The sequence below is a fragment of the Ambystoma mexicanum genome, chromosome 2q (genome assembly GCF_040938575.1).
Source record: "Ambystoma mexicanum isolate Mex_15411 chromosome 2q, UKY_AmexF1_1, whole genome shotgun sequence".
Lineage (NCBI taxonomy): Eukaryota > Metazoa > Chordata > Amphibia > Caudata > Ambystomatidae > Ambystoma > Ambystoma mexicanum.
The window spans coordinates 441,918,808-441,944,975 of record NC_090924.1 but is presented as its reverse complement, the minus strand read 5'-3'; the positions used below and the strand labels follow the sequence as shown (position 1 = coordinate 441,944,975).

The 26,168-nt window shown below is 45.5% G+C and overlaps 1 protein-coding gene across 5 annotated transcripts in view; it reads left to right on the top strand.

Annotated features, from left to right (window-relative positions):
- Window positions 1-26,168, top strand: part of LOC138569486 (metabotropic glutamate receptor 8-like) — a 647,717-nt gene that overhangs the window by 309,542 nt on the left and 312,007 nt on the right. For all 5 annotated transcript variants that reach the window (XR_011303249.1, XM_069647490.1, XM_069647494.1 and 2 more), the window contains exon 3: window positions 21,950-22,166. Coding sequence is in view for 4 of the 5 variants with exons in the window: in XM_069647490.1 (XP_069503591.1) it covers window positions 21,950-22,166 (217 nt within the window). In the remaining variant the exon portion in view is untranslated. The remainder of the gene's footprint in view (window positions 1-21,949; window positions 22,167-26,168) is intronic.

Genomic DNA, 26,168 nt, shown 5'->3' with positions numbered 1-26,168 from the left:
CAAACTTGAGCAGAACCACCTCCGGTTCCGGAAGCAACTCAAGACCTTCCGTTTCACTTCCACTTTCTCTCTTCCTCTCCCCTGCTGATGTCCCGACTGCTCCACGCACTAGTCACCTGGCTACACTTTGAACTCGGGCCCAGGCTTCTACATGTCCAGTGCCCTTGCACTGCCTGCGGGCTCCCCCAGCACTTATGGTTTGCATTTGCAACTGTACACTCCCTTCTCTCTCCACTTATGAGCCACTCGCTGGCTGCACTTATTGAGTTACCTGCACTTCTCCCCTTCCACTTCCCTGCACTTGCGCTATCTGACACAAGGCATAGTAAGGTTGTTGTTTTTTTCTCCCTCTGTTTGCCCCTCATTGTCGTGTCACACCTAGAAACACTTGTGTACAGGCGCGTTATAAATTCCATATCATATCATATCCCAACATGTGCAACCCATGTTTGATAAAACAGACACTTTCAGTAGACTCCCCATGGGCCTATGAATACAGATAAAGCCAAAGCCTCACATAACGTTAGGCATTGTCCAGGCTGGAATATATGTCCTGCAATGTAGAGACATTTCTTTCTTAGGGTGAGTAATGTGACCAATTAAAACGGCAGACCCCAACTTCCATTATTCTCTCAAAAGGGTTTGTTACTGAACCACTATAAAACATTTTTTAAAATTCTGGACATACTTATGTTCCCATAATGCTCTTTGCTTTTATGCAAATCCCCAGCATTGGGTTCTATGAAGAGATACTGTATTGCATGATGTGGCCTCAGACCACGCCCGAATACCACTCCTCCCACCCCCAGAATCCACCCCTAGGGCCCCACCCTTCCAAGGGTGAGAGGGTTCCCCCAATACATTTTTCCCATTTCCAGCACTACCTCAGCATGCGCTAAAGCTGCAAAGCAAGGACGGGGCATTAGGGGTAAAATAGAAGAAGAGGCAGCTTTAACAAATTTCCGACCCATGAAAATAATGACGAAGCAACACAAAGCGAGTTATTCACAGTTAATGGGCTGAGTAGGAACTAGGAAGGCAAACAGAAGAGAGGGCTCGAATCCGGCACAGTGAAGTTCCAAGATGGGGTTTAGCCGCGCCAAATGCTCAGTGGAGCGACATGCAAGCTTCACAAGAGAAAAGGGTCGAAGACAGGCTAAGGGGCTCCCGGTGAGACTTGGCAGCGTCAAGTCGTGGGAGGGGGTGCTATCGCACAGCCGCCTTGTAGAATCCCCAATGGATTTAAGAGGATTAAAGTGGAATGGTAAAAATAGAATTATGGATGGGCGACTGCCAAACCCCGAGGCCCACTTCTACCCATATTAGAATTATATTTTATCTTCTCACTGATGTGCACAGTGGGAGCTTCCCAAAATCTTTCACCCCGTTGTCTTGTTAGTCCTGCAACACCCCCCGCCCCCAAATCTATCTCATGGTTCCCATGACAACCCTTTCCTGGAACGAGTAGCGCGAGTGACGCAAACAGAGATCTTAAATTTTGAAATACATTGAAAATCGGGCATGATCTGAGAGCTGTGTCTCTGCTGATGCAATTCAGCACGACCGCGTGCAGGCACCAGGCCTGGCCTACATTGCGCATGCTCAGCCCCATCTCTGCTCTCCTGGTTCTCCCCACAGACTGTACTATGATCGCCTTCCCTCTATTATTTGGCGCGGGGTGCTCTGTGCTCGCCAGCCCACACGGTTCTGAGATATAGTCCTCTCCTTAGTCCTCTTGGATGATTGGCCAGCACAAGCACGTCTGTGATCCTGCGGGTGGCGCTGTCACCTCAGCCCTCCAGGGTCCTGACTGACTGGGTCAGTCGAGGGCCAGGGTTCTAAAATCCGTGCCTTGGGTTGGAGGGTCTCTGTGTTCCAAGCAACAGAATTCTGCCCCTGTCATCCCTTTCATCTGCCAGAGTACAAGCACTGCGTGTGTGCTGTTCAATGGGTGGCGGGGCTGGCCTTATTCCTAGCAAACAGGAAGATTCGACTTGATAGGGTTAGAACTCCAAGCCTAGGTGGGCCAATAAGTCACAAAAACGAAAACTTGGTAGGCCTTATTTGGACTGATGCTGTTTGAAATTTGGAGGTAGCTAAAGTCAATCGGTATATTGCTCCACTGAGGAGCTTAAATTCCTCAATACATGTGTGCTTCGAAGTCCCTAAGTGAGGAGCTACGCAACTAGAAAGAACAAGACATAAATGCAAGGGGGAAATTCTGACACCTTTCGTCTCAGACAATGCTCCGCAAGCAGCTTCTCCCCAGAGGCGCTAGTGATAGAAACGATACAAGGGATTCAAAAATGGATTTCAAGGCTCAAGGTACAGTTGTTTAGACTTGATAAAAAATGGTTAACACTAGAGTAAAAAACCCTATGGGGGTCAATGGCAAAGATGGATGCAAATTACTTACGCTACCTCCTATGTGACTGAACTCGATTTTTTTTTAAAAAACTTGATGAAAGATAATGTTACGGGGACCAACATAATTTATTATAATTGTTGTTTTATAATGCACTTGATACAAACCAGTGGCTTTTAAGCACAAGATCGGAATACAAACCTGTCTTTTACTGCGTTTTCCCGCTTCCAAGACAAACGTGTTGCTCCTGAGCTATCCTTACTCCCACGTCTTGGCCACAGAATCGGTCAGGTGGCTGCAAGAACTGAATGACAATTATACTCCACAGTCTGAAGATTAAGGTCTCATTATTAAGCCCATAGTTGAGGCAATGGCTCAGGAGACAAGATGATGGCCCACCTTGATGGACAGTCCGCTAGTATGCATGAGACGGAGGATTTTGCTAGTGATGAACCAAACAGTGATGTCTCTAACTTCGGGGACAGCTAGGAATGGGTGGGTGATCAAAAGGGGACAGACGTATTTAAGACATTTCATTAAGGTTTGTTTCATATAGAATCAAAAGGCAAATAGGCTCTTCTTTTTTGGGGTGGGGTGACATCCACTTATGGCCCTAGTGCTGCCCGGATCTGTGCGCAGTGTTATCCCATGTGCGCGCCGTGCGACTGCTCGGCATCCTTTTAATGTTGCAAGAGCGGTGGAGCAACACTGAATGGATTATTTAGAGGTAGAAGGGTCCTTTGTTCTTGGACTGACCTTAATAAATGCATGTTTATACTGCTCGGCCGAGCCTCCCCAATGACCACATCATTCATTTTTCTTTTCATTTAAGACAACGCCCAGATTCAAGGGTATCACTGCGTTAGTACAGCATAGAGGTGAGGAAGCAAACACACAGAAAGGTAATACAGAGGTTCACTTTACTCGTATTTGTCGAACAACCAGGTCTTGGCACGTTTTGTAAAGTCAGGGAAAGATTGTTCATTACGAATGTGCGCAGGCAGGGCATTCCAGACTGTTGGAGCTGTAACACAGAAACTCCACCCGCCCTTTTGCTCATGAAGCGTGGGGTAAACAAGGAAATACTGGAATTAGATCTGAGTGTACATACAGGTGAGATTTGGCTGATGCAATTGTTTAGGTACTAGGGGGCATCCATGTGGACGCAGTGATGCATGATAGAAAGTGCTTTGCAATTTACACAAGGTTTGACAGGGAGCCAGTGGGAATCCCGTCTTGCGGCAGAGATGTGGTCTGACCGTTTAAGGCCAAGGGCAGCGCAAAGGGCTTTGCTTCGGAGTAGTTGGCGTTTGGCCATGTTGGCGTTGGAAGTGCCCATAAGAAGGACATTACAGTAATCGAGTGACGACTGGGGCACCGATCGGACCCTCCAACTCTGGGCACACTGCTATTGACTACTGAGGCAGCCACTTACATTTCTTGGACCCAAGGAAAGAATTACTGTCATGGTCATGAAGACAGGGGCACAGGCATGCAGGGGTCGCATGCACAGGAGACCTGGGTGGACATTGTCCTGGTGCCTTTGGAGCCAGGCTCATGAACAAAAGTAAACAAGAACATCCATTTAACACCAAAAAGCTTTTATTATGGACATAGCACTTCAGATGCATTAACCTTGAACATACCATCCATTAAGCAGGATGCATTAACCTTGAACATTCCATCCATTAAGCAGCCCCAAGTGCAATCTTGGGTGTGGCTGCTAATGGATTGCCTTCACATGTGCTCACTCTCTAGGAGTGGCAGGGTGTGGCTGGTAAGCCGGCCCTAATGGCGGTGCCCACGATCTCAGCTATATAAGCGGCCCCAATCCTCAAGACAGACGCATCACATTATTCTGCACTTGCAAGCAGCGTAACGCTAACAGTCGCCTGAGGGCAGACTTACCTTTGTAGATCCTGCTTCCTGGACATCCTGCTTCCTGCCAGCATACTTACCAACTGGGGGAAGCTGTTCTTACCTGCACATCTCTTCGGCGAACCAAGTATTCATCTATACACTTTCCGTAACGCCGATATCTTCATCTTGGCACCGCAGCATGACACGATCCATCATCGACAGCAGTTTTGGTAATCATTTTTGTTCCTGGATTAGACTGCTATATACCAAGCCCACGGCAGATGTTAAAACTAATGGTCAGAGGTCTCAACCTTTTGAATTGGAACGTGGCACGCAACAAGGTTCAAGTGGTGCGCTGAGAAATTGATGTACTTGGAGGTTTGGATTTTACCTGTGGTTGCTGATTTTGTGAGAGTTAACATGAATATGGTGTGTGCTACTTTCAAATTGGATCAGGATAGATGGTTCTTGCTGCATCTTTCCCTTTGGAGGAAGGTGAATGTTTTGAAAATGATGTCAACTCCTAGAATTAACTATGTTCTGAGTATGGTCACGTTGGAGATTGAGAAAAAGTATTATCGGGAACTGGATAGACTCATGCAAGGTTTCTTGTAGGATCATAATAGCGAGAGGCTTGAAACAGAAATGGGACAGTACGCAGTTGGAATTAGAGAGTAAAATAAATGATTTGTCACGGAAACTGATGGTGGATGCTACAAAATTGTTTTTACTTCCAGAGTTAAACCGATTGAAAAGGGACTTGACTGCGTTGATTTCAAATAGGGTGGAGAAAAGGTATTTCCAGCAAAAGTGCACTTATTTTGAACGGGGTGAGAGGTGTGATCATTGGCTAGCTTACAGAATGAGGGTGAGAGAGCGGAGCGCTCAATCGCATCGATTACAGATTCTGGTGGATTCACTACTTTTGATCCGGTGAGGATAAATGAGGTGTTTAAGAAGTTTTATATGAATTTGTATAAAAATGAGACATACATTGACGCGACTAATGGAGATTTTCTGGGGACGATTCCGTCCGGTCCCAGAAATTTCTGAAGAGGAATCAACATTGTTGGAAGAACCTATAACTGTGGATGAGGTCAAGAATGCAATTTCTAAATTAAATGTTGGCAGGTCTCCAGGCCCTGATGGGCTGCCAGTGGAGTTTTATAGGTGGCTACCTGATTCTGCATTGGTGTTGTTAACTGATATGTATAAGACCTCTAAGGCTCGGGGATTACTTCCGGATACGACTAGGCATGCCACAATTTCATTCTTTATGAAGAAAGACAAGGATGAAACGTTGGTGTCCAGTTACAGGCCTATTAGTTTAATTAATGTGGACAACAAGATTCTAGCCACGGTTCTGGCATTAAGGCTAGAAAATCTTCTACCAAAGCTGATAGATCAGAATCAGTCAGGTTTTGTTAAGGGTAGGACGACGTCCAGCAACATGAGGAATCTACTGTGCACCATCGCTAGAGCATCAGAGCTGTCTCAGAAGACTCGGCTGTTCTCTCATTGGATGCTGAAAAGGCATTCAATAGGCTGGGAGTGCCAGACTTCAGGGCATATCATCTGGCTTTCATGTCCCGTACCTTATTTACATGTCTTAAATCAGATGGTGGAGATCGGTTTGGTGCAGAGCCTAGTCTTGTGAGTCCGTTGTCACCTAGGGCTCTGTTGACGGGTCAGCCATGCAGACGGAGGTTGGAGAATCCGTTGACTAGGAGTCTACGAACTTCTTGGTTGGCTTTGAATGAATGTTTTCGTTTCAATGCATTGAGAGACCCGAGTACTTCACTTTGGCTGAATCCGAGTGTTACTCATGAAGGGAAAGTTTTGTTCTGACATGATTGGTTCCTTGCTTGGGTTCAATGGATTGGGGACCTTTTTAATGGTATGACTTGGATGACTGCTAGGGAGGTAAGGTTGAAGTTTGATATTCCTACTTTTTATCTGGCAGATAATCGGAAGATCAGGAGAGCGTTGGGTGACGTAACTATGGAGAAGGGGATCAATTTGGATTTGCTTGGTTGGAACCTGGGGGTGAGTGCTTGTGGCCTAGTCAGCTATGTTTATAAACAAATTGTGTCTAACTTTAAGATAAATTATGCTGTGAGACTGGATTGGAACCGGAGGATTGGTGAGGACATTGTGGAGGATCATTTTTCTTGAATTTGTGAGAATGTGAAATTGTATTCTTTGAGTCTGGTTGAGAGATCGCGTCAGATCAAGATTTTGCATAGAACGTACTGGACGCCTGAGAGACTGTTGGAAAGAGGAATGAGTGATAACTCTGACTGTTGGGCGTGTGTGCATGAGGTGGGCACCTTTGAACATATGCTGTGGGAGTGTTCAAGGGTGAGGGGTATGTGGTTTGAATTTGACCAGATTTGTGAGAGGGTTCTCGATGAGAGAATTCACATGGATTTTTTCTACTATTGTGCTGGGCAGTACTGATGTACTGGATGACTTGAGTACCGCCTAGACAAAGTGGATCTTTCGGGGAGCGATGGTGGGAAAGAAACTGATATTGAGACATTGGAAAACCTCTACTCCCGTTACCATTGAAATGTGAATTGCTGAGATGCATATATTGGCGGATATCGAAAGGGGTTTGCAACTAAGGGAGAAGAAAAGTTCATTATTCAACAAGATTTGGGGTAAATTTCTTTTATTGTATTAGGCCTGATATTGAATGGGATGTGGCTCTATGGGTGGGGGTTTGTATATAGTTGGGTGTTCATTGAATTGATTTTTGTATGTTGCACTTTTGTCATTTGTCTTTTCTCAATACTGTAATTTTGAAAATAAATATTACAACAAAAAAAAAAGACAAGGTTAGACATCGAAAAAACAGTCTGTTTAAGGTTGCGCTTCGCAATACTTTGCGCTTTTCCTTAAACCATCACTTACCTGCTGTCGAACATTGCGGTAGCATCCATCTTCCATCCGGCTGCGTCTTGCGTCTCACAGCTGCATTGAGGCCGCATTTCCATCTAAGGGAAGAAAACAGAAGAGAGACATTATTGCAGGCATAAATAGGAGCAACATATAAAGACATTAAGCAGAACGAGCAGCATCACAAGAGCTGAAGAAAGACTTACCAATCATAAGGAGATGCATAGTCGCAGCTGGACTGGACTAATCCTTATCAGGGATCAGTGAAGGAACTAGATCCCATTCGACGCACCCCTGCCAGAAGTAGCAGGACGGAGACTTATCTTCCATAATTCACAGGTGAGCTTTATGGGCCGGCGTATGCTCACAGAAACCGTACTTTGGTGTGAAGGGTTCGAGAGATACAACAATCACACACTCTTATCTGCACGCAGGAGCAGTATCACCACGTACCACCGCTCACAGCTTTTCTACTGAGGGAGAGTCCTGAAGGGGGTGATTCAAGTTCTGGGAGGGCTGCAACCATGCCCCAATGCCTCCGCAGAGACCAGGTGATCGTAACAATTACTCGTTCAAGAGCAGGAACGATCTCTCACGCAGTGAATGGACAGATCCCCCGCAGGCTGCAAAAGGAACAGCACTTGAGAGCTGTGAGTAATTATTTTGACTTGTTATTTTAGCTTATTGTGTTAGTTTATTGTGTGTATACTATTGAAGATCAGTTGTTCTCCAGCCCAATTCTTTTGTTTAAGTATGTTATTTTAGCTTATGTTCTTTTAGCGGTATGAAAACAACTGTTCAAGCTCTGCTAATTTTTCAGCCCTCCCCAAATGAACTTTCCATAGCTCTGAAGCATTGGAGAAACATATTTGACATTTACATTATCATTATTGGATGAAAGAACTTTGACATGAGCACAAACAATTGCTCCTGCTGAACTGTCTGGGAGTTGAAGGTCAAAGGATGTTTGAGAGCCTTCCCCCTATATATATCATAGCAGAGGCAGGGGATGTAAACAATGTACTTGAAGCCACACGAGGCCCTAACTGTGAGATGAGGGGAATCTCCAGCCATGCCCAAGCTCCCGTGAGGACAACCCACACCCCCAACCGCCATACATTTCCATCATTGTCCTAGCAGTGTTGCAAAAAACTGTTTTATCTGCAAGCAATGTGCCCTTCAAGGCCGCTATCGTAGACCATGTGCATGTAATCTCACACTTGCCAAAGCATGACCCGGCCCATCCCCCGGCGACCACGAGTTATAGCCCATATAACTGACTAAACCTCAAGTTCTTGGAATTCCATGTCACCAGGTGCCCTTTGACCACCAACCCCAAAGTAACACGTCCTGAAATGTTCAAACAGGACAGACAGCGTTTGAGCACCAATCATATGATTTGTATTGTGAGGTGCTGGGAGGCATAAATTATAGTTCATAAGGTGGGTGGAGACCCTGTACCCGGATGGCCCAGAAGGGAGTGAGTGAAATGTGTGTGTGAAGGTTAGAGTGCATTAGAACCTCCTTTGAGCCAGACTTAAAGACTGCCAGGTGCACAGTATGATGATAAAGTATCATTGTGTTAGGAGTGTAGTTAACGTGTTCTTTGACCTTTAGCATTAGAGGAAGTTGATCACTGCAGCAACCACATGTTGGAAGGTGGACGGACTGGACTGGAACCAATGACCTGACATCTCTTGTGGAGTAGGCAGATCATGGACCAACCAGCCACGCATGTTTCTACTGTATATGTTGCATCATCAATGAAAATGTCTTTCGTTATAAGATTCTGCTTGTACTAATTTCTGCCAGAACGGTCTTAGCAGCAGAGTTCTTCGCTGTTGCTCTCATCTTTGTGTGAGATTAAAACTTGTTATCCTTACAAGATCGACTTAGGTCTTTCTTCCCTAGCAGGTTGTATTCTCTCTGGTGTAAGCGTTCAGGGACTGGACTTAAATATGAACTTAACAAGATGAACTTAACATGGTGAAAGAGGATTTAAATGACGTAGCAATTGCTACAATAGATGAAAATTGCTGTGATGCGCCGTATTGTGATGTGCTCATTGATGGCAAGAAAGTACAAATGATGGCTGATTCTTGCTCCAAATATAATGTGATGGAGCAGAGACATTCAGTGAATGAGGTTTGGGCCCTACACAATTAAGTAAGACCTGAAATTCAATTCTAAGCTTACAGAGGGGTGACCATAGAAGTTCTTGGTTCACGGGATGTTGAATTTGTACTTAAAGGAAGGAAAGCACAAGGCAATGTGTCCAAGAGGGGGTCCTATCCTAAATTGGTCTCATCAAAGACACCTTACAGTATGTCTAGATCCAAATTCCCCCAAACCAGTGATGCAACTTAATGAAGAAGTATACCATAAGTTTTCAGCACCACACTAAGTCGTCTCAAAGATTATAAAGATATAATAATGTTTTAATTTTAAAAAGGGGGGGCTAGCCTGTGGCTTATCGTATAAGACCTATGCCATTTAAATTGAGAGAACTAGTTAAAAAAGAATTAGACAGATTATGCAATACTGATATGATAGTGGAGATAGAAGCTGCTGAGTGGGATGCCTTGATTGTTATAGCTCGGAAAGTGGATAGAAACATTTGCATGTCTATTGATCTCAGGTCATTGAATCAGAGGATTTGGTCGATTGCCACCCGTTACCTCAGGTCCACGAAATGATAAAACTTCTAGAAGGAGCCAGATGTTTTTCATCTTACACCTATTGAATGCTTACCATCAAAGCCAACTACATGAAGAATTGAGACATCTCACGCCAATCATTTCTCCTTTTGGAGCAAGCTTATCGATTTAAGAGCGTGTCATTTGGGTTAGCTTCGGCTGCTGCCATTTTTCAAAGAATAATGGATATTTTGCAACAACCCCAATGTCAAATGATTGCTAGATGACATACTTGTGTTTGTTAACAACCAGGTTCAACATGATCGGTGTCTGGAAAGAGTCCTTTGCACTTTGAAAGAGACAGGCCTTACTCTGAAAAGAGAAACATTTACATTTCTGAGGTGACATATCTTGGGCACGTTATTAGTGTTGAAGGAATTCAACCCAAGCCAAACTTAGTTGTGGAAGTAAAAGTTGCACCAACACCCCAAGACAGAAATAGCCCCAGAGCATTTTTGGGGGTAGCCGAATAATATTTGAAATTTGTTAACAATTTTGCATTGAGCTGTTCTCCATTGGGGGTATTTCTATAAAAGAAATACACATTTGAATGAGGAAACATCCATGGAAAGGTATCTGATGACAAATGACAAATTGCAGAGGATCCTTTTTTGGGCATATGCAACCACTTAGAGCCCATTTACCTTACTACTGATCCCAGTGATATAAAATTATAAACTAGTTTCACCCAGTTACGAGAAGAATGGAAGTTATGATATGATGTGGCATTTATAACGCGCCTATACACAAGTGTTTCAAGGCGCGTCGAGGCAAGGGAGGGGGCACAAGGGAAGACAGACAACAATCCTACTAGGCCAGGTGTCATTCAGATCGTGCAAGTACATGGGAAGGGGGAAAGAGAAAAGTGCGTGGGGGAAGGGAGAGAGGAAAGTGCAGTTCATGAGATAGTAGAATAAATAGGATAATAAAACGTCCAGCTGGTGGCAAGTGCAAGGTAAGTGCAGACATAAGTGCTGGTAAATAAAACGGCCAGCTGGTGGCAATTGCAAGTTGTAATAAATGTCACCTCCCGTACCTTACAAGGAGCCGAGAAGAATTAGTCTACTGTAGAAAGAGAAGCCCTAGCGTGCAAATGGGCTGCGGCTCATTTAAAAATAAAAATCTTTGGGGTATCCCTTTCCAAATTCGTACAGAACACACACCCCTCAATTTTGGCTTATCAGGGATGGGACATCTGATTATTACCCAAATCAAAAGGTGGACCTTAGCATTACAAGAATTCATTTTTAAAATGAACGAACTGCAGACTTGAAGAGTGTTGCAGACTCTTTGCCTCGACTACCCTTTTGCGATCCCGACAGGAAAGATCGAGATGATGATTCTTGGCCAGTACTATTGGGTTGACAAATACACATGCCACAAGGCCTATGAAGAAGATGAAGAACAACAAATTGCTTGCACGTACATCACCATAGGCCGGCTTGCACATCCACAGAAGGTTAGTGCAGTTTCCTCGCGGATGGACAGAGATCTAATATTTAAGTGCAAAACAATAATATTTCAGAAGAAAAGCACATTCACAAATCATAAAAACACCCCATCAAGAACACACAAGGAGAAGTTTAAATACATGTTGAGTGAGAGAATGGTATTGGTGGATGGATGTAGAAGTTGGTGAAGCAGTTTGGTGTTTACCATATCCTGAAAGTGACATAACACATATACGTACCTAGTCATCCTGTTCAAGTTCCCTCAGTCCCTTGGTCAAAGATAGCATTTGGTATCCATGGGCCCATTACAGGTATGCCCGCTGATAGCGAATTCATTTTTGTCGTTATGGATTACCATTCGAAATAGCCATATGTGACTTGGGCCCTCATTACAACCCCGGCGCTAAACCATGGCGCTATTAGCACCATGGTTGGTGCCGGTGTTGTAACGAGTCCGCCATGGTGGAATGGGGAAATACCGCCCCATTCCAAGGTTGACGGGGCGGTATTTCCCCATTTCACCATGGCCCTTCCCCATTTTCGCCCCATAGGGCTCAATGGGACTGGGGAAGGTGCAAATTGCGGTACCGTAATTAGCACCGAGGTCCCTTTGCGGCACCCTACTTTAACGGCTGGTTAAACCAGCCGTTAAGGTCGGGTCCCGCAAAGGGACCTCGTTATCAGGCGTTAAGGGTTTAACGGCGCCGACACCTTTTACGGCGCCGTTAAACCCTTAACGCCAGGGTCGTAATGACCCCCTTGGTCTAAAGATGCTACAGCAAAGTCGTTCACTCCGTTTCTGAGAAATGTATTTTGGGAAGAAGTCTTCCCTTCTAAACTCCTTACGGATAATGGTGTACAATTCAGATTAGGGGAATTCAAGGAGTTTCTGGAGACAGCGGGGACGTGAAGCACAAAACCACTGCGCTGTACTGAACTAAACACAATGGACTGATACTGAGGTTCAGTAGAGTAATCAAAGGCACTTTACAACTAGCTAGCATTTCTAATCTGAACGCAAAATACCTTATAAAAGACATGATTTGGGCTTATGGTACCAGACCACACTCCAGTAGAGGCAGCATGCCTTTTGTTGCTTTGAGAGGCAGGAAACCAGTGTGTGAGTTGGCACCTGCATGGCTGGCGGGTCCTGTAAGTGTGGACCGTAAAGAGCTTCTCAGTAGAGTAGAGGATTGTCAGGCCAGATGGGAGTGATGGTTTCAGCACAGCAAAAACATTGGTAGAGAAACACTCAAAATAGGGGAATTTTTCAGAATAAGGAACCCTAGGTTAAGTAAGGGCACAATTACCCAGCTTTCTCCGAAGAGAAGAGTTTGTAAAGTTATGGGGACAGTAGTAGTACTTGAAGATTGCAGCAAATGGAGCCACGGTCAATCAGTGAGATGCAATGAGAGAGAATGTGTAGCAAATATTGCAAGATGTGACGAGCATGAGAAGGGTGTTGAATGTGCACCAATTCCCAGACCAGGCAGTGTTAGAGAAAGAGTGGACGGTGTGGCCATTCTCCAAGCAGTGATTGGCATTCAAAGAGGTAAATGTAACATCTGTGGAGCTGCTCCTTTGGGGGAGAATGAGCAACAGCATCCGATGACCAGAGGGCCAGAAGAGATCCATGCGTGCAGATCCTGAGCAGCACAATGTGTGTGCAGCATGCCCTCCACATTTAAAGGCTTTGATATATCCCCTTGCAAGGTGAACGTGGGCTCATGATAAAAACAACCAGTGCATGTCTCTTAAAAGTTGGCAGCAAGTCAGAAGTGTGATGGTATGTGTGTGGAATTGAGGGTAGATCCCTTGTTGCATGGCTTTACCCTTTTCTGTTGATCAGCATCCTGCACTTTAACATGTTTGCCAGGGCAGCCCTTGCTTCGATACCCAGGATCCACGTCTATTAAGCACCCGCCCTCCATTTCTCATCGACATTGACAATCAGCCCACACTCCATCATACCAGGAAGACATTCCTCTTAGGGAAAAACCGCCTCGTATATGATCTGCATGTGTCCTTGTTTTGTACCCACAATTCTTTAAGAACATGCTCCCCTACTTTCTAATGCCTGCCCCTCTGCACCACAACTACCTGTTCTTGCATTTTTAGTTTTGGCTGTTAGGTGCTGCTAAAGTGCCATCTATAAGCCGAAATGATTGCATTAGAGTGCAGGTAGGGAGAAATGGCATATGAGGAGGGACACAAAGCTTACGGGTGTTTTTTGGTTATTTACCCAGCCACTCACGTCCTATGGCCATGCTAATCCCTATTGCCATTCCCACCCACTTCCTGCCCATCCTCGCCCAAAACACATCCTACTCGGATCTCCTTGAGATAGCTTTATCAATCCTTGCCATCAAACTTTGTGCTCGAAGTGCCTGCCAGTGTTTTTTGAAAACAGTCTTCTGAGAGTTAATTACTTAATTGGAGCTGTAAACATGCCACTAGTGTAATAAAAATGTCTTAAACCGGTCTGTGTTCAGCCACTCGAATTATAGATTCTAATCGTGTCCTTCACTGAAGTCATGTTTAACATGATACAATGAAAGAAAACTAGCTAGATAGACAGATAGACGGACCCATAGATGCTCGCATCCTTTCGGCGAGGCTGGGAAAGGCTGTTCTACGGTCTCCTTGTTCCTCTGTTGGGTTACTATACACTGTGCCTCACAACCCCCCTCTTTGTGGGTTGGTGCAGATTACTCTGCAAACCTTTCTCTGTGATGCTAATACAGCGTCACAGATCACACACATACACAAACACATATGAACGGACAGAAACCTTGACAAGAGAGGGAGCAGGCCGGGACTGTCCTATAGGGCAATAGGCCTATGGCCGAACCAAATGATGTGGGCCAGTTTTTGGGTTAACGTGGGGCACTTTTTTGGCCCGTGTGGGCCAGTTTGATGAGTCTCTTCTCTTTGCGGCTAGTCATTTTGACCACTGTTGCTGAATAAATATTCTTTCAAATGCACATTTTGCATCACTTTTTATCAAAAAACTCCCCCTGGGGTACTATTCAAACAGTGTCACAAAAGGAATGAGTAGCCATTTGCAACTGTGGGTCACTTTTTCATTGGTGCCCGAGACAATTTTATGGCCCAGTACGACCCTGCTAGGCAGTCGTCTATTCACTCCAGTTAAGGCTCTGGACTGGCCCTAATTAGCAAAGGTATTTTCCAACAGTTCCAGCAAACGTGTTAGTATTTCAATAAAAAGAAGGCATCCAGGATTTGCAACTTGATAAACTCCAGCAGGGATTCTCCAGAGAACGGGCGATCAGCAGAGAAATGCTTCCGCATAGCAAGGTCATGGACGTCTAAACCTTAGCCTTTACGTGACAGGCCTGCTGCATGAAGTATGTCACGAGTTAGTGTCTTAGCTCGAGACATGGGCAGATAGCAGTCTGGGAAGGATAGCTCAGGGGCAACACTCTGGTCTTGTAACCAATACCTAGCAGCCCAGGTTTGGTGCCGGAGCTCCACTTAGAGGCTGGAGTTTCACATGAAGCGCAACATAAGGAACCGCATGAGTTCTAGTCATCCACCCAACGTTTATCTGATCTCTATGCACACGCCCAGATCACTTCTCAACAGATGGCAACCATTTTGCAATGAATTGCAAACACTGCAATTCCCTGGGTGCCTCCATCATTCCTGCCCCCAATGTTGGCTCCGCACAAAAAGGCTCTTCTCAAACACAACGGTGCTCAACACTCATGGTGTTATACGCTGCTGCCAGCGTTGGAAGCTCTTCGTTTCCTGGAGTTATTTGCAACTGCAGCAGCCAATTCTCAACTTTCAGCTGCGTCACTGTGGAAGCTTAGCAATACGCAAGGAACCCCACACAACACCCTGCTGTTCTCTTTGGCGAAGCACAAAGGTCAATGGGCATATACTCTTTCCGGTCATTATTACCTCTACCCACCTAATCTCGGAGCCTCGCCTGATAGTATTCCTTTCCCTCTGACGCGCAGCCTGCTCTATGAACGGCACTCTGGCCGTACAGACAGCTCTCTCATCCCCTCGCTGCTCTGTCTCTGCAGCCTGTTTTGTGATGACATTCACTTTGGCGTGATCTTCTGTTCTGATGTGGATCAGCGCAGCTGCTTTATGATTTTATTATATATGGCAGCCTGCAATACTCGTAGACAAGCCTGCAGACACTTTTCTTATTGCAGGCTCTTCAGTACATCGTCACTGGCCTGTAATAAGAGCATGACATCACTACTGCTCAGTAAAAAGTTCATACGCCTCAGCGGTGAGGTCACAATGCCGGCGGCGTGAGCCAGCGCAGAGAAGATTTCCAGCTGTCACTGCAGCACTTAATTAAAGCTGTCACAATCTTTACCATTTTCTTTCTTGTAAAATCGCTTTCTGGCACACTTTACAGCCGTTAACTGATAAGGAACGGTTTACGGTGGCATGTTTATTTGTGCATGGAGTTTAACACACGAGCGCCATCATCTACACAGTATTACCTATTTTAAAACACAAAACGAAAGTGTTTTTTAGACACATTTTATTTAACTGCTGAAACAATTTTTCTGCAACCCCATTAGAGGAAAGTTCAGGGGCAATATGCTTGCCTTGGAAGCAAGATGACACAGTGCAACACAGGTTCGATCCAATTACAATTACAAAATTGCCTATTAGCGTTTTTAACCCAGATACTACATTGATTATACATACATCTCAGCAAAGTGAAGATCCCTTATGTTACACCAGCAAGAGGCCATTTAGTAAATGGGATGAGAGTGTGCAGCCATGAATGGTGATGTCGGAAAGAAATGGAGGAGGCACCCGAATAACGGGTCAGCGTCCTCTCCTCCCTCCCCCCTAAGGGGGAGGTGTGCAGGAGGCTAGGGATATCACCCTATTGGAGCTGTTTCCCATCGTGGTGGCTTCCAAGCTTTGGGGATAGGAGGGTGGTTCTGTGGTCAGATAACCTGGCCGTGGTCCCAATCATCAATCAGGGGACTTCCAGCAATGTGAGGGTACTCAGGTTACTGAGAGAGCTGACAACAAGCTTGCTCAAATCAAACACCGAGGTAAGAGCACAACACATTCCAGGAGTAAAGAAGGTGGCTGCTGACTCTCTCTCTCATTTGCAGTGGATGAAATTTCGGGGGAACTGTCCAGAGGCAAGCAAGAGGATGAGCCCATTCAAGCTGCAGTGGTGGGGCATGATTGGGGGAATCTGAGCTCCCTAATCCACGCTGCCCAGGCCCCGGGCACAGCAAGGAGGTACAAGAGATGCTGGGATCGATTCCTGGCCTTTCAAGAAGAAATGTTGCCGGAAGGTCAAAGGGGAGCGCCAGTACGCGCCTTTGTCGGATGGGGGTGGCTGTCTGGGAAAACCAGATCCTGGATGTCTTATCATTTGGCTGCAATAGCTCATTACTAGAAGCTTGGGGGGAAACCCGATCCTACCAAGGAGCACTACATTGCAATGGTAATGAGCGGTTGGGCAAAGCAAACAGAGAGAAATCCTGACAAAAGGCGGCCCATTGATATTGTAAAACTACACAAATTAATTGAAACCCTGCCATAGCGAGGGGGAGAGGGTTTTGTTCATTGCAGCCTTTGCATTGGCTTTCTGTGGAGCCTTCAGAGTAAGCAAGCTGGTTCTTGGGAATAGAAAGGGACAGGGCTCTGGTGTTTTAAGTTTGGAGGATGTGCAATTATCAAAGAAAGTTCAAGACCGACCAGAAGGGAGAGGACAGTCATCCTTTGTTGCATCCAGGGGAGCATAGTGTGTCCAGTAGCGGGGCTGACGACTTACCTCCAGGAGAGGCAACGGGCGGGTGCAGAGTCCCCCCTATTCTTGCACACGGATGGGTCGGCCCTGAGCAGGTTCCAGTTCAGGAATGTGATGGATATGGCATTGAAAGGGATGGGAGCAACAGGAGGGGTGTTTGGTACACACTTGTTTAGAATAGGGACGGCCACATCAGCGGCCGAACTGGGCATGGGACCAGAGCTGTCATGAGAATCAGGGGTTGTAAGTCGAGGTGTTTCAGGAGGTAAATAAGGTCAGACAAAATGTAGTATTAATGACCACCTCTCATCTCCTTCCAATTAACAGCAGCTCGAAGGAGGAGATGGTCCATTTGGGTAGTGGGGCATTCGTTTGTGTCTAGCTCTGGGGAAAACTGGACAGCGGAAAGAGAGAGAATGACCACCGGCGAGTACCGGATCTGGTGGCCTCTGGTGCCCGGGATGAGATGGGCACAGTTACAGGGTCGCATTGACAAGTTGTTGGATAAGCAGCACATGCCCGACATTCTGATCATCCATCTAGGTGGCAATGACCTGACAAGCTTGGGTAGGGGGTCTTTGATGAGGGAGATGATGTTCACTTTACAGGAGCTGTCCTCTCCGTTGGGTGAGACAGAGATCATCTGGTCCAAGATCATTCCAAGACAGGGATGGAGGGGTGCAGAAAGCCATTCTGCAGTGGCAAAATCGAGGAGGAAATTAAGCGGGGCAATGGCGAAGTTCTGCAGGGGCAGAGGTTTCCCGCAGGTCAGGCACAGTCTGATAAATTTAAAATCCCCGGAATACTGTGTGAAGGACCGTGTGCATTTGTCATCAGCAGGCATGGATCTGTTTTTTTGGAATTTATGCATGAAGCTGCTGGTGTTATAAGAGAAGGAAAGGGGGAGCCACGGTGGGTGTGCATCCACCTCGGCGACCAGTGGCAAGATGCAGACTACTAACAAGCCGTGGAAAAGTGGGAAGGGTTTTCACTCTTCTCGCGACCTGCGCCCCTTGGGGGCCTAAGCGGCAAGGGCGCTGCATGTATCGATGAGGGCTCAGCTTCCCCTGACAAAACACCCCCCCCCCATCCCCAGCCCAGGAACACCTGCAAGGGCAGGCCGGGCTCAGACAAGAATGGTTGGGGGAGCTTTGGCCTACAGTGGACTTGGTTGGGAAAAGGGGAAGCAAGGTTTGGACACGGATCAGTCGGCTGGTCGCCGCACCTTCAGAACTATTTTCACAAAGTTTGTTTTCAGTGTTTTGAGTTTGGTAGTTATAAAGAATGTTGTGAAAATAAATCTGCTGCCTTTTTGTATGCCAACAACGAAAGAATATCTCATTCTGCACCTTTTTCCTTGGTGGGGTACTCAAAGGGGCGAATGAAATGAGCAAGCGTGTTGGCGTAAATATGGACAAATACACAGGTTATTAAACATCCCCTCCCTAGCATACGTAAAAAGGATATTGCAATGCATCTCAGAGTTCTGTGACTCTGCAAAAAGAACTTCTCGGTAACTTGCAATATCCTTATTGGTACAGTAGGTGGCACTTTATCCCATGTATGCTCTCCTTTTCTGTTGGGTTACCACTTGCTTGTCTGTGATCCCTTTTTTCAGTGGATCATTCACTGGTGCTCGATGCTTTCTCTGTTGGGTTGCTATAGACTGTACTGGGATCTACTCTATACTGGCTCAGCCCTGGATAATGTCTGGCCTCCTCCTTTGTGTTGATCTGGCGTTGGATGCCCTATGATCACCTTCACTCTATTGGGTTTGCACAGGCTATTCTATGATGGCTCCTATGTGTCTTTACTGCAGAAAGTTAACAGTAGTATTATTTTCTGATTTACTTTGCTGCAAAATGCCTTGGGATACCCTGTGCCTGCCCTAACTGCCCTCTACCATTCCCAAAAGTACTCACCCAAACACTCCCCAGGCATATTATGGCTACAATTTGGTATTAATCTGCAGTGAAATCTCTGCAGTAAAAACAATGGATACCAAATGATGGAATAGCGCTGTCCGCTCAATGATTTCCTCATTGCCGTTGGTATGACCCTGACTGCTCTGTGGCCTCCTCTTCCTTCTTGGGTTACCCTGGACTGGCTGAGTTAATGTCCCATTCACTCTGTTCATTTAGCTTTGTATGTTCTGTGGCACCTCCCCCCAACCCCCGCCTTTCCTTTGGGTGAACACTGGATTCTCTGTGAACTCCTTTCTGATGAGTTAGGTTGGGTGGCACTAAGATGAGTTTAGACAGGTGCATGGATGATCAAAGTGCTGTTGGATTCCAACTTAACTTTCCATCCATAGCATGGCCACTGGTGGCAAATTTGAGGGCACTGAACCCAATTACGTGGGCAAACAGTTCATTTTGGAGGGTGATCAGGAACACCTTTCTATTCTTTGAGGGCAGATATCTACTTTCTGTGACAAAGAAGCCACATATAAAAACGGTGGGGCATCCCTACATGGGTCCTGTGACTGCAGATTAATACTAGGCAGACCACTGAACTTGTTTGCAATCTCATTCCCTCTCTTGGGTTAGAATTGGTTGCACTTAATTGTCCCCCTCTTTATTCAGTAGTACTGGCTGCCCTCTGATCTTCTCCTCTTTGTTTCATTGGTGGCTTGTCCAAAATGGATGAGGGGGCACCACCCCACCAGTACCCTCACACATTATTGACGAGTCAAGCCAGACCAGCGTAAACACTGAGCGCACACCCAGCTGCTTTTAGCAGCTCAGGTGGCTCTCCTGGGCTGGTTTCAAGAGAACCATTGTTTCTCTTTGACAGTTTATATTCCCCAGCATGTCTAATGGTCCACAAAAGTCTCTATGAATTTTGCTTCCCCAGTCTCGCATTGCCAATTGGGAATTAGGCTGGGAAACTGCACATGTGGCGCTCCCTAACACCCTTGCCCATTCAAAGGGGTTTAGGGTGGTAACATGATAGTGTTCTGGCTTCTGCATGCACAAGCAGGAATCACTCTTCACTTCCTGGTTCCTGTTTGTGTGTTGGTGAGGTAGCTGGAGGGCTTCCATGCTTCCAGGAAGTCCCACGCGTGGAGAAGAGCAGGGTCTGGATCAGGGCTAAAGGTAAGAATCTGTATTATGTATGCATGCATGTGTGAATTAATGAGTGAGTGTATGATGCATTGTTGGGTGCTCGGCACGTGTACGCATGAGCAAGTGTATGGTATATGGGTGAGTGAGTGAATGGCGTGTGAATGAGGCAGTGAATGGTGTGGGTGGTGTGTGCTAATGTGCCTAGCCACAGTTTGGGGGATGGGAAAGTAAACATCATAGATATCCAGTAGAAAATGCCACCTCAACAGTATCATTCTTTACTGGGAATCTTTGTTAAAGCAAGCATGATAAGTGTTATTACGTTACTAGAGTGGCATTTTGGTGCAGCCAATCTAGCCCATTTCCTGCTGTGGCGTGGCATTTTTACTGGGCATTTTTGATAAAGCAGGGTTGATAAGTGTTTTTATGTGCCTAGACTGGCATTTTGGTGCAGGTTGACTATCCATTTGTTACTGTTACGTGACATTTGTTACTGGGCATCTTTGATAAAGCATGCATGATACTTGGCTAGACTGGCATTGTGCTGCATCCTGTCTAGCTATTTCTCTAGCATGGCATTTTTTCTGGGCATCTATAGTAAAGAAAGCATCATAAGTGTTATTACGTGGCTAGACTGGCATTTCTAGTGCAGCCTGTCTAGCTATTTCTTTGGCATGGCATGTTTTACAGAGCATCTTTGATAAAGCAAACATGGTTATTTATTATATGATGAGACTGGCATTTTGTTGCAGCCAGTCTAGCATGGGTGGACTGGGAACTAAAAGAGGCCCTGGAAATAATTACTGGGGACCAAAAGAGGCCCTGGAACTATTTTTCAAAGTGGCCCCATATGACACATTTTCACCAAGCCCAATGCTTTTCCTTTGAGAACATTTGGAAATACCACACAAAAGAGGCCCAGGGTGCAGAGGCCCACTGGGAAATCTCCGGAGTTCCCTATAGGCCAGTCCACTCCTGCAGTCTAGCTATTTCTTACTGCACATGCCATTTGTTGCACTGGACATCTATGATCAAAACAATCATGGTGTGCTATTATGTGGATAGACTGGCATTTTGGTGCAGCCCATTTGGACATGTTTTCATATTGTGGTATGGCATTTTAATGGAAAAGCCAACTGGAGTATGTTCCTATTCGGGGGTACTGCCATGTTTTTCTTATGAGATCATTACTGCCATTGTGCACAAAGCAAACATGAACATGTTCTTATAAAGGAATACTGGCATAGATTGGTGAAGACAGCATGGAAAAATATGGGCACAGCCAGCATGAACATGTTTTCATACTGGCATACATCATGAACATATATTGGAAAAATCTCCTGTGCACTTAAAGTGACTTGCATCTACTGAATGTTTTTATGAGTTACCCTACAAAACGAATTGCAAACAGTCTGGCTTGTTCAGCCCCACTTTTTCATTTAAAGTGTCCTCTAAAATGCACAATTTTTACCCATTATTCAAAAAATATTCTTTTTGGCAGATTCCCCCGAACCCTTCTTGATTGGTTCGGGTTCTCTCGATATGCTCAGTCGCACTGGCATATTTAAGGGAAATATTTACATCCCGTCAATTAAAACAAATCACCGGCCACCCCTGCTTTGCTTGATTGTCAGAGACTGTTCTGTGATCTACTTTCTGTTGATTGAGCTGGGACCCCCTTTCTGTTGAGTTGCCAGAAGAAGTCGCTTTTTTATTAGTGTTCTGTTTGGATAAGCATTACCTTCTCTGTCATGTTCTTTTAGTTGGCTATTGAGATGCACACTGTATTTAGTATATGGGTTCACTGTTGGTTTCTTTATCTCTCTCCTCTTCCACAGATCCCTCAAATAAGCTATGCCTCTACTGCGCCAGAGCTGAGTGACAACAACCGCTATGACTTCTTCTCTCGAGTGGTGCCTCCTGACTCTTACCAGGCTCAAGCCATGGTCGACATCGTGAAGGCCCTGGGCTGGAACTATGTGTCCACGCTCGCCTCTGAGGGAAACTATGGTGAGAGTGGGGTGGAGGCCTTCGTGCAAATCTCTCGCGAGTCAGGTAAGAGCCAACAGGCCACGCCCTCACCCTCTTCCGCCATGTCTGTGCTCCATATCTGCATCTGCCAGACCTGGCAATTCATAAACCATGTCATGGTGAACCATACACCCCACTTGGCAATCCGCATATCCGATGGGTAAAACCTAGCCAGAAATCAATGCATTTCACCTTGGCAGTTCATACAGCCCATCCTGTTCATCCTTACGTCCAGGGCTCCATTTAAGAATGAAAGTTTAGAATATTATACTCCCTATCTAGGGAATTTGGGAGTACAAAGATTTGTAGTGAGTAAAAGAGTAGTTCCCATGCATGACTGCCATGTTTTTGGGCAAGTAAAAATATGTTTTAGTTTGAAAAAATAGACGTTTCTCTTTTAGTCAAACTTTTGTTGTAGCTAGTAATTGCAGTAAATGAAAAGAAGCATTTTCTGGTATAAGCCGCCTTCACATCAGGAAGAAGTGCGGCAGACATACACTTTGTAGAAGATGGTGTTCAAGTTACTGTTCAGAACACCTGAGCAGTGAGGCTGGTATTATGGGTCAGACCTGCTACTCCTTATTATTTCTTTGTAGGGAGGATTGGTCTGAATTCAGGGAGTAAAATAGGTGGGTATGCCACGTATCTGAAGCCCTGCATACACTCTATCATGGCATTCCATGCACCTTTATGGCAACGTACACTCACACACACATGATAGCCATCCATACAGCTCACCCTGGCAACCCAAATATCCATTCTGCTAGTTCAAGTATGACTACTGGCAATTCATGTATACTGGCAGTGCATTCATCGAATGCTTGTTATCCAAGCACCACTTACGATATTGCAAACACCCAGCCAGGGACGCCATTTCACCAAAATGCCAGGGGTAGTGCAAGTGACATCACACAACCCTCGACCTCAGTGATGTCATTTTACCCCGCCCCCAAGTGACACAAAGGAAGTGATGGCACACAGACCTTCACCCCTTGACAAAAAAGGAAGTGACATCACATAACATTTTTCTTGGTACACTAAGAAAACTATTGTTACGATATCATTGTAATATGATATACATTTCATACAAGAATGGATCCCCATATGTAGCGTTAATATCAGTGTGTATAGGCCCATGTTACCAAATTGCTGTGAATTTTAGCAGCGCTCCAACACAGCAACCTGGACTATTGTACATCACTTGGGCTAAACTGTAAACAGACAGAGCATGTCCAAGAGGCCTAAACCCCAAAGCGCCGACATCCGGTGCCTGCCAAGTGTCTGGCCACAGACTGCAAACAGCAACTGACCAACACAAGTCCAACCAGAAGACAATCGTAGGCTGTACCACTTCATGCTTTTACACTTGGACAATACGGTGAACCACTGTAGATCAACCCACTCCCTCCAGTCACCCAGAGCCTGAATATCCCGTAACCATTTTCACGACAGGCACCCGACCATCAACATCTTTAAATGTCTGGCTCTCACTCTCGTCCTCCAACACCTTACAGCTCCAAAGCCTTGCTCCAACACCTTCATGTTTACACAGTGCCACTCTCTAGCACCGTAAGTCTCCAACACTATCAATCTCAAGCAAATTAGCAACTTCAGTTTCCAGTACCCTCCTTCAACCCCCCAACACAAAGCCCATGCACTATTAAAACATGTTGTTCACATTCACAGGGTGCTGTACTGGCTTGTAATATTAATGGTAACACAGAGCCTGTGCACTATTAACACATGTTGTTCACATATACAGTGTGCACTACTGCCCTGTAATATTAATGTTAACACAAAGCCTGTTGTGGGGAATCCTGTGGAGCCCTCACCAAAACCCTGCCTAGAGTCTCCTCCCAGTGGGCCAGGAGAAGGCAGACACTTTCTGATCCCAACCCTGGGGGTGGTGTGCTGCGGGAGGATCACCTGGGTGAAGGCAGGGCTCAGGGTAGGAAGGAGATGCCATGGGATGAGATATGGCATTTGTCCTCGGAGAGGGATGCTCTTAATATTATTCTGGGAGAGGTTGTAGCATGTTGCCGTTCTAATGGGTTTCAGCCTATCATTAAAACCAAGATAATACAACCTCAGATTAAAACCTCTAAACCTATCACATCAAAAGTCAAAAGAACACATCTTTTTTATCCCTAAATATCCTCCTCAATATCAAAGGTACACTACAGAGAGTAGTGAATGTGTTGCGCCTTATGTCTCTATCCACAAACCTTCTTCTAAAAACATCAAGGGAATTAAAACCGCTATTAAAAGTAGAAAGGATGTGGGAAAACCTAATTCCCTTAAAATGGACTGCATGCCCCAGAACCGCTCAGGGACTGTGATGAAGCAGAGGGCTGAAGAGGCATGCCAAAGTAAAGGACAGGCCTTGCAGCTTTTGCCAGGGTCAGGCAAGTAACACTACGGGCCTGCACCTGAAGCCATTTGTCCCACCTGAGAGGCATAAAAGCCTGCAGCAGGAAGGAGTAGGAGAAAGAAGTTGGAGCAGAAGCTGGAATGTTGGCAGTAGTAGCAGAAGAGGAAAAGCAGAAGACAAGGCTGGCAGTTCACAAGGAAGTATAACCACTTAAGGGGCGGCTGAACGAGAGAGGAGCAGATTTCACCTGCAAGTTCTGAGTTGGTCCTGTGCTCACAAACACTGTTTGGCTGTGGCTGCATTGGAAGAGACTGTGAGAAGTTAACAGCCTTTTCAGATGCACCTAATTGCTGTGAATACAGAGCTGATGTCATTTAGCTACCCGAGGCCTGTGTGCAGAAGCAAGCAAGCCGAGGGAAGTAGAGAAGGAAACGCTCTGTGGTCAAGGCCAGATCAGAGACACCCGTACTGCAGAGGGTGTGGGTCCCAAGAGTGACTGAAGCAGTAGTAGAAGAAAGAAAGTCGGGAAGTGGAAGCCGTCCGCAACCACTGTGATTTTGGAGTTGGAGAGTGAAGCTCTGTATTCCAATGCACAAGAAACTCTTTGCCAGTAACTGTAACCAGCTAGATTAATACTCACATAGAAGTGGGAGTGAATACAAGTTGTTTGTTGCCGTTGGAACTCTTCACAACAAAGGAAATGTATCCTGCGTGTGTTTAGCACAAGTTAAAGTGCTTGCGTAGAAGGAATATCTTTAATTTTCCCCCTTAACGGAGTGGTCATGTTTCTCCCATTAAGAGGGAGAATGTTGCTGGCAATCACTCGAGTGGTAGCAGCCGACTTTCGCGAATCGTTACAAGAACACTTACATCAAAGAAAGGTCATGTGTAAGTGATTGTGATTCCCGATACACCTTAGAGCAGACCTCTGTATGAAATAAAGGGAACGCAAGTCTTTAAGTTGAAATTCATCATAATTTCATTTTACTAGTGAAACCTGGCTCTTGTAACATTCAGAACAAATACTTTGCTCAAGTTGCTGAAGTCATGAGAAGAAGAAGCATTACCCAGGCCAGTAGATACATCCTTTCTAATGTGAAACCAACCCTATTTAGACCTAAGCACCGATGTTTTGAAGTTGTTGAAGCTGTTATAAATCCAGTGTCCTCTGATGCAAGGATGACAAGGATATCCAAACTGGAAGAGTGGCAATACAGCTTTGGGGTAACTACTGGAAACAAGAAGGTGTGTATAAAGCTGGGTAAGGGAGCTGGGTGCTTCTTAGAAGAACTGATCAACAACCTGTGAAGCTTGGACAGTTGAAGCTGAGGAAAAGAAGCAGTCTAGAAGCCAAGACAGATTTTAGTGGTAGCAGTAAGACAGATAGAAGAGGCAAAGTGGCTGCCTTTTCTTATGGCATAGGAAAGAAGAGTGCCTTGCCTACCTGTGGAGGACGAAGAGGCTTGTCTAAGTTGGTTGAGAAATTCTTAAAGTATCAAGTTACAGCAGAACCAATAGAACTGTGGTTTTCTATAATATTGCCAGATCACCTTAGAATGAATGTAGTTGAAGTAGTAGAAGACTGTGAAGCAAAGGAGCCTGCTTTCACAGTGCCATTTGCAGAAGGGAGTTGTCAAGGGGAAAGCAACCCCCCT